Source organism: Mizuhopecten yessoensis, unplaced genomic scaffold, assembly GCF_002113885.1.
Source record: "Mizuhopecten yessoensis strain PY_sf001 unplaced genomic scaffold, ASM211388v2 scaffold6365, whole genome shotgun sequence".
Classification (NCBI taxonomy): Eukaryota; Metazoa; Mollusca; class Bivalvia; order Pectinida; family Pectinidae; genus Mizuhopecten; species Mizuhopecten yessoensis.
Genome location: NW_018406513.1, coordinates 8,392 through 16,505, shown reverse-complemented (window position 1 = coordinate 16,505; position 8,114 = coordinate 8,392). Strand labels below are relative to the sequence as shown.

General features: G+C 34.6%; 2 protein-coding genes across 4 annotated transcripts; both read right to left on the bottom strand.

Moving 5' to 3' along the window:
• Window positions 1–450: 450 nt before the first annotated feature.
• LOC110452059 (anoctamin-4-like) lies at window positions 451–2,933 on the bottom strand. The gene is made up of 3 exons (XM_021500341.1): window positions 2,642–2,933; window positions 2,171–2,303; window positions 451–1,190 (listed from the first exon to the last, which is right to left on the bottom strand). The coding sequence occupies exons 1-3, from the start codon at window positions 2,710–2,712 to the stop codon at window positions 984–986; spliced, it is 411 nt and encodes a 136-aa protein (XP_021356016.1). The 5' UTR covers window positions 2,713–2,933; the 3' UTR covers window positions 451–983.
• A 245-nt stretch (window positions 2,934–3,178) lies between these two features.
• Window positions 3,179–6,774, bottom strand: LOC110452058. 3 transcript variants are annotated; one of them, XR_002463130.1, is made up of 4 exons: window positions 6,167–6,774; window positions 5,031–5,142; window positions 4,082–4,218; window positions 3,179–3,270 (listed from the first exon to the last, which is right to left on the bottom strand). XR_002463130.1 is itself a non-coding variant. In XM_021500340.1 (4 exons), the coding sequence occupies exons 2-4, from the start codon at window positions 5,093–5,095 to the stop codon at window positions 3,398–3,400; spliced, it is 465 nt and encodes a 154-aa protein (XP_021356015.1). In that variant the 5' UTR covers window positions 5,096–5,142; window positions 6,167–6,774; the 3' UTR covers window positions 3,293–3,397. The 3 variants fall into 3 exon arrangements, 1 of the variants encoding a protein (XP_021356015.1); XM_021500340.1 differs by lacking the exon at window positions 3,179–3,270 and adding an exon at window positions 3,293–3,660; XR_002463131.1 differs by lacking the exon at window positions 4,082–4,218 and having other exon boundaries at window positions 3,179–3,278; window positions 6,167–6,768.
• Window positions 6,775–8,114: the final 1,340 nt, after the last annotated feature.

Below are 8,114 nucleotides of genomic sequence, written 5' to 3'. Positions count from 1 at the left end.
AGCAGCTCGTTTCAAAAACTATTAAAATATTTTCAAAGCACAAACATAAAGACATGTAAATAGACCAAATGGACCAAAATGGTATATAAAAGGAAGATATGACCTTTGACATTTGACCCTTTCTCATGACAAGGTCAAATATGAAATCATACAATTTATTTCATCAGCATCTTACTTGTTGAATTTTATTTTAAATTGAAAATAAACCTCTTTCATAGCACTATTTGTAAGTTTCTTTCATATAGAATATTTTTGGTACACATATTTATAATAATTAACAATGAAAGATTAATTAATAAAATATATAATTTGGTATAATGTTTATAAGGCAATAAGTGAATATAATATTTCCTACACAAACTCTTAAAGAAATAAATTATATATATAACTGAATAAAACTACGATTTATAATATATTTAGAGAAAATACATGTATTTAGATTTAAAGGAACAAACTTTTTCTAACAGTCTTCAATAATAACAAGTATATATGTCTATAAATTTCACAACAAAAGATTCAATGTTTGTTTTAAATCAAATGTCTAATAACAAGATTTTGGTTTTAATACTTAATACTATATCTACAACCTGAAAGTACTGGGTTATAATGGATTATAGCTACACTACAGTTACAGCTACTTGGTCTGTCGTAAACGTGACAAGATGTATATTATATCCCTTTAAGGCTGCGTAGAAAAACACTTAAATGTATAATTTGTTGTCAGATTGAGATTCTGGCAAAAAAAAATCAAAAATGTGTATTTATGATAACCACAGATTATTCTAAAAATCACAAGTTAACAGTTGACTTTGAATTATATACAGTGAAATACAAATTGTCTCCAGAAAATTCTGCAATATCAAATATTTGTTTCCTGTGCTTTCTGATGAACAGAACTCTGAAACACACAATGGTAGAGTTTGTTGATTGATGTCAGTAAATGGGCAAATACTCCTCCTTTGTATCAGACCTTTTCCCGGTTATCATTTTTCTAGGAGATAAACACTGTAAAATTGCGTATTGTTGGCATTTGTGGCATTATCATCGCCACATCCTGCCTTCGTTACTGTCTCCGCTGTATAAAGTGCCTTCTTGGCCAAGATTTTTTTTCTCAGCATCTGAAGCTTCACTGATCCTGGCATGTCTGGGATGAGGTACATCATCAACCAGGTTGCAAATACAATCAAGTTCTGTAAATTAAGGTGAAATACAGAGAATTAAAACTACTGAAAATTGAAGTGAATTCAATGAAAAAATGGTCTTTATGTCAAAACTTTTACATTTTAACGAACTTAATTTGAACTGCAGATATAGAAACATATACAACATGAAGTAACTTTAAAGCTAGAAAATGACATTTAATGCCTCCATGGAAAGGTAATAGAACACAAGTTTGAATTGTTGATAATTTTCTATATATAATACAAGTTACTTTGACCTAGGCTCCCAGTAATGACTCATGAAGGTATTATCAAACACAGAGAAATCAGTTGAATATTTACAGGTCTTTCTTTATTTTATGCTTTTTAAAATCTATAAAGAAATAAAGTTGCTATAGAGTGATGATGAAAACTTTCTATTTGTGACAATAACCTTGGCCTCGACCTTGAAACTATGAAACCTGAGGTATTTGTATACTTAACCTTCGTATAAAGTGTGATATCAAAATCACGGACAGGATGGACATAGCAAATACTGTACGCCCCCGACAACCTCCTAAATAAAAAGTTGGAGGTGTAAAAAATACTTTTTTTCTGAAACAAATCCCCCTTTTCTCCCCCATTAGACAGAGATATTCACACTTCTGATCAGGGAAACATTTTTCTGTCTTACCCTTGAACAAGGACATCACATAAACACTGCACTGACGTCACATCAACAATAGTAGACCACAGAAGATAACTCATTGGATTTATTCGACGAAAATGCGACCATCACTTGTGTTTCATGCAATCACTACTTGTATCGAAAGTGAGAGAAAAATAATTTTCCCTACCCTAGGAGTAAGACAGAAAAATCTCAAACCTCTGGGTAAGATTCTGGAATGTCTGGCAGAGACCCTTGAGCTTAACATTTAATTATCTTAGCCCAGGAGTTGAAATGTTTCTGCCTTACCCCCTAGGTGCGGAAATATTCTATTTATCTGTTGAAGGAGATGGATTAAGCATACCTCAAACACGACAATGAAAGCAAGCCTGGCGGCCAGGATGTGCCAGTAGACCAGCGTAAATGTGTATTCCTCTCCCGTGCCTACTCCTGCATCTCCTACGTAATTTGTGGGCGGTTGACGGTAGTCGCGGTATCTAGGCTACAGAATAGATTAATCATCATGGTTTTCATTACTTTCACAGTGAAATAGATTTTTTTTCTTTTTTTCAAAGTCTGTTTTTTTAAGTTGTGATAAATAACAAAATTCTTTACATGAGATTTTTTTTGAACTTATATAAATGTTGTCAAAATTTGAAGAAATAAAAGAATACACAATGAATGAGAATCTTTTTTATGCAAGTTCAATTCTTATAGTTTTATTAGGTAAAGATTTTCTGTATCTCTGATCCGTGGCCCTTAAAATATCTCCAGAGAGTCAGAATAAAGCATGTTTCTTTTATGGGGGCATACAAATACAGCCCATTTTTCTTACCTGCAGTATGTCACATTTCCAAAGATATCGAACTGGGGGTCATCCAGTACACTCTCTACCCTGGAAGTCATTTACATTAAAGACTGCCAGACTGAAACTGGCATAGCCCTTCATTGATTGGTCCGCGCTGTAGCCATATCTGTAAACCAGTTTGGGGACATATGCCATTTGCCTTGAAAAAGAAAACATGAAGTATTAAAACAAAACTGTTGACTTGTGGAACCGTGTAAAAATAATTACTGTACAGTATATCTAAAAAGGCTCTTAATTAAACATACACAAATATTAGATAATTATATATTACATTCTTGAGTTTGAAATAGTAATCAACAAATTTTGGCAAAATATATCAGGAATTCCTACTCTTGTTTTTCTTAATTTGTAAAATATTCAATCTTTAACCTTTTGAAATTGAATTTCCAATGTTCATTTGAGTATATACAGTTTTAAAACTTCCAAATGCACTAGCCAATGTATTTTAGCTGTTTCAATGTCTTGTGCCTGCATGTAGTAGCCACAATATTTCATGCNAATTTGTAAGGATCCAATCGGATCTCAAAAATGTTGTTGATAAGAGCAAACACAGGAGCTAATGGAAAAGCAGCCACAGAAATGGTGACAAATCCATACTGGATCACTGTCAAAGGAACAGAAATTATAATTAGACACAGACTTCTATCTGGGCTACAAGAACAGAAAGTCCTGATGCAATGATGTTGATTATTAACGGGTTTGGGTGGCACAGTGGATAGTGCACTAGCCTTCACAAAGACAGCTGGGTTTTGATTCCCCTGATTGGAGGTGAACAGGTATTGGGTCACCTGCCCCACCATGTGGAGTTTCTCCGAGTACTCTGGTTTCCTCCAACAGTAAGACTCTATGTTCTCTGAGTACTCTGGTTTCCTCCAACAGTAAGACTCTATGTTCTCTGAGTACTCTGGTTTCCTCCAACAGTAAGACTCTATGTTCTCCGAGTACTCTGGTTTCCTCCAACAGTAAGACTCTATGCATGCGACCATCTAGACCAACAAGAGTAATATATTTATGTTGATAGAACTGATTTCACATTTGTTCAAAGATTTGTTATCATCTGGACAGTCCTTATAAGTTAATCAATCCTAAACAGGGAACATGCATGCCTTTGTATTGATCTGCATCAATTCAAGTCACATTCTGCATTAAATTATACAGAACACTCAAGTTCTAGGCATTGACATCTTGTACAGGACAGAGGGCCGGAGTAACAGAGTTCAAACTTAAAGCTCCCTCTGGTAGTATCAGTGAGAAACTAAAAATGATATACAAAGTGGTTCAATAACAGATTTTTTTTTATTTACAGAAAGCAAATGTCCAGACAAGAATGAGATTAGGTTTCATTTTATTTTTGTCTGAATATTCGTTAATCAACTGAATTTATAAAAGGCATAAAACTATGTTTACCTATTTCAAGATCTTCATCATATAGTCCAATGTTGGGTATGTCGGCCTGATGAAAGTCCTGTTCCCACCTCGAGTACACTTTCTCCTCGTTCGGGTCCTTAGTCACTGACCGAGACTTAAACCATATCATCAGTTTTCTGTGTATGAGATGAAAACTAGAGTGTAACAGAAACTGGATATCTATAGATTAAAAAATCAAGAGGCAACTGTGGAGTCGAAATTGTATCCACATGCGACGATGAGAAAATTGTTCACACAACAAACCTTGATAATACATGATGTGATAAACTGTTTATCACCTATAAAACCTGATACATTTCACCAATCATAAAGTAACATCAACCGAGTACAATATCTTCTAACTTACGTCTAGTGATTGTTGAGATTCTTGGTCCGGGACAAATGTTAACAAATACAAGTTTTTTCGCGGAGGAATACTGTAAAACCATGGTGAAACATAATTTAAAACAAATTCTTGTCATTTGCTGCTCCATATGCATATTGACACTTAAAATGGAGTTGTTTCAGAGCACTTTTATATTGATACTAAGAGCAGTTATGCCATTTGTGATAAACTAAAACTTTTTTAAGTGGGAAAATCAATTTACAAGTTGTTCTCAATTTGCTCTCAACTTCTTCTCAGTGTTCTCATACTGACAATTTGTGATAATGAATTTTTCACTCAACTCGTTGGCGTACTTGGTACTTGCCAACTCTCTATATTTTAGAAGGAGACTGCTGATTTTGGCCTCTTAAATTTAACAATTCACCTAGTAAACTTGCTGATTTAACCTCTGTAAAAAGGCTATGACCTCTATACCAAGACAGTGACCTCTGTAAGGAGGCTGTGACCTTTGTTACTAGCTAGCTATAGTTTGTGACCTTTACCAAGACTTTCACCTCTGTATTGAGGCTGTCAATGTGGTACTAGGCTGAAACCAATACTTACTTGCCCTTGAAGAATGCAATATAGAAGATGGAGGAATAGTAGTTGACAAACTGGAACAGGGACATCTTAAATGTGAAGCCATCTTCCCATTCTGTCTGGGTACGGTGTTGTTCTGGAAGGCAATTATAGAATCTTTTAACATAGAGAGTGATATACGAATGATCTTATCCATGAACAAACATAATAACCAACAGCTGTATTTGAGTATGTATTTCTGAACACTTTGAATTTCCAGCAGACTTCCTGAATTAACACAGAAGTTAAAAGTAAAATTGTATGAACCCTCAGGCAAAACACTAAAGAGAACATTCCAATGTAAACTTTTGTACATACAATACACTCCATTCAACTCATTCACCCCTCAAGACACATTTTAACTCTTCCTATTTAAATGTTGGAATAACTCATTATGAAATGTTAGGGGTTAATGAGCTAATTAGATATACATGTAACTATAGAGTGACTCGGCCAGGTTACTACTGTTGACAAGGTAACTCAGTTGGTTAGAGCCATTAGTATAATGATCCGAGGTCAAGGGTATCAATTCTGATACACAAACAGACAATTACAAATTAATTACTCTGTGTGGCAAGATACATGTATATACATTCAGTCAACTTCTGATGTAATTTTTAAAATCCCAGACGAATTACATTTTTTTTTTTTCATTTATAGAATATTTTCACATTACAATGTACATTTATTTATCATTCAAATCTTTTCTTTTCAATTTCTCACATAATAACACCAGACAAACAATACAAATGCAAAACAGTGGTCATCAATAGACTCAAAGTTAAAAACTTCAGAACAGCTATTTAAAGTTTACAATCTAAGGGAGACAATTCTCTATTTCTACCTCTATACTGCTCCAAACCATGTTCTAGTTAGGCCACATTCATTTATCACGATCCAAACGGTTGAACCGGTTGGACCGGAGTTGTTTGTTTATGAAATAAGGTCAGACCTAGTAATCTGATGCTGCTTTCAGGCGAGGCTTGACAAAGCCTTGCAAGGCCTGTGTAAACATTTGCAGGTCCGCCAGAGCTTACACCCAATAATGTTACATTTAACTGTTTAATAGGATACACTATAGCAGTAAAAAACACACAACAGGACACACATGCTTCAATTACCTTGTCAAAGAATTGTGATATTTAACGGCATTTGTTGAACCTGGTGACAGATGTTTAACGTTGTGACAGCTCTGAAACTATTTTCTTACATTACTAGTTACAATGTATACTTCAGGTATATTTAAGTGGTACCAACTTATATGATTCAAAATTACTAATCCCTTATCAAATCTTCTTTGTTGTGCAATTTACATATATGTCATCAATTCTTGTGTACCTATAATTAGGTCATTAATGCTTGTGTACCTTTCAAATATGTCATTGATTCTTGTGTATTTTTTAAGTTTGTCATCAATACCAGAGTTCTTTTCTAAATGTGTCATTAATTCCTGTCTACCTTTTAAAATGGCATCAATTATGCGCACCTTTCAGAAGGGCCAATTTTGCAGATTCTTTAGTGTAGAACTCTTTTTGATGCATATCACAAAGGTAGCATATATCCTTAAGCCTGAAATTGCATTTGACTATGAAATTGTAATGTAGAATTAGAGTTGGTTCTCTGAGGTCCCAATATCCCTGAGATGCTTGCTACCTTGTTCTTCACGTCCTTAAATGACCTTAGCTGTTAATAGATTGTTAAACAAGATAAAATCAACAAGGCAAAGTATTGCAAGGCAATCCATAGTTCCCCACCAGTAATGATTTCTATATTTAACAAACAGTACACTTATGTCAGGTAGTATAGGTCACAGTGAAATCATAGTGACCTACTTCTTGCTCTCCGCCATCCCAAGATGTCCGTGAACACCAAGTCTGGTTACTCCAGGTGAAATGGTATAGAAGATATGTCCTGGACAAACTTTTTCAAAAGTAAAGGTCAAATGGGAAGGCATAGGTCAGAGGGACTTAATTCTTGTCCACTGCACTCTGCCATCCCAAAATATTTTTTTGTACACCAAAACTGCATGGTTACTCCAGGGGAAGTAGTATAGAAGATATGCCCCAGACAAACTTTTTCAAATGTAAAGGTCAAATGTCAAGTCATAGGTCACAGTGACCTAATTCTCACACTCTGCACTTCGCAATTCCAAGATGTCCTTGTTCATCAAATCTGGTTACTCCATGTGAAATAGCATAGAAGATATGTCCCGGACAAACTTCTTAGATGGAAAGCAAACCTAGTATAGTCCCCCCCCCCCCGCCAGGAACTGGTTGGGAACTAAAAACCAACCTTATACTTTCTGAACAGGATAGAGACTTAACCGACACATGCTGTTCTTGTTATTATTCAAGGTCACCCAGTTAGTTACCTCACATGAAGAAACTTTGTCAGTTAAAACAGACAATTCAGAAAGCATTTTGCTCAACTTCAAATTTAGTCATACTGTACAAGCTTAATTAAGTTTCATCAAAATCGAATGATATTTAAGCAGTTTATCCTACCAAAACCAAAGTTTGGACAGACAGACGGACAGAGAGACAGGCTAATTCAATACCTTAATACATCCCGTCAAAAATTTTGACAAGTGTAAATAAAAAGTTTTTGTTCTGATATGTAATCTTTATACATGCTGAATTTCTGGACTTTTCCTTCAGTAGTAATATTCATCATAACTATTTTGATAAATAACTGTAATAGTAATCACACAATGGGATTTATACAAAATTGAGTCCCCTTGGCCCAAGGATGCTCCAGACCAAATTTAGTCAAAATCTACTTGGCCGTTCAGGACTAGTAGCGTTTTAAAGGAAAAGTTGACAGACGGACGACGGATGGTCGACGGACGCTGCGGTATGGCATAAGCTCACCATGGTCCTTTGGACCAAGTGAGCTAAAAAATCAATCATTTCACCACAGCTCTTTTTCTACATAATTATTTAATATTTATTTAGCATAAGACTAAAAAAAAAATCTACATATTTTTATTTTTTTTAGCATAAGACTGAATTTTTTTCTGCATACTTTAATATGTTTTTAGTATAAAACTGATTTTTTTTCTACATACTG

What these genes read in the sequence shown, in the direction of transcription:
- LOC110452059 (XM_021500341.1), bottom strand. Translation starts at nt 2,712, where the DNA reads ATGACTTCCAGGGTAGAGAGTGTACTGGATGACCCCCAGTTCGATATC. An exon ending in GGAAATGTGACATACTGCAG is followed by an intron (nt 2,304 to 2,641) that starts GTAAGAAAAATG and finishes TCTGTAGCCTAG; the next exon opens with ATACCGCGACTACCGTCAAC. An exon ending in CTTTCATTGTCGTGTTTGAG is followed by an intron (nt 1,191 to 2,170) that starts GTATGCTTAATC and finishes CTTAATTTACAG; the next exon opens with AACTTGATTGTATTTGCAAC.
- LOC110452058 (XM_021500340.1), bottom strand. Translation starts at nt 5,095, where the DNA reads ATGTCCCTGTTCCAGTTTGTCAACTACTATTCCTCCATCTTCTATATT. An exon ending in ATTGCATTCTTCAAGGGCAA is followed by an intron (nt 4,219 to 5,030) that starts GTAAGTATTGGT and finishes TCTCATACACAG; the next exon opens with AAAACTGATGATATGGTTTA. An exon ending in TGATGAAGATCTTGAAATAG is followed by an intron (nt 3,661 to 4,081) that starts GTAAACATAGTT and finishes TTGTTGGTCTAG; the next exon opens with ATGGTCGCATGCATAGAGTC.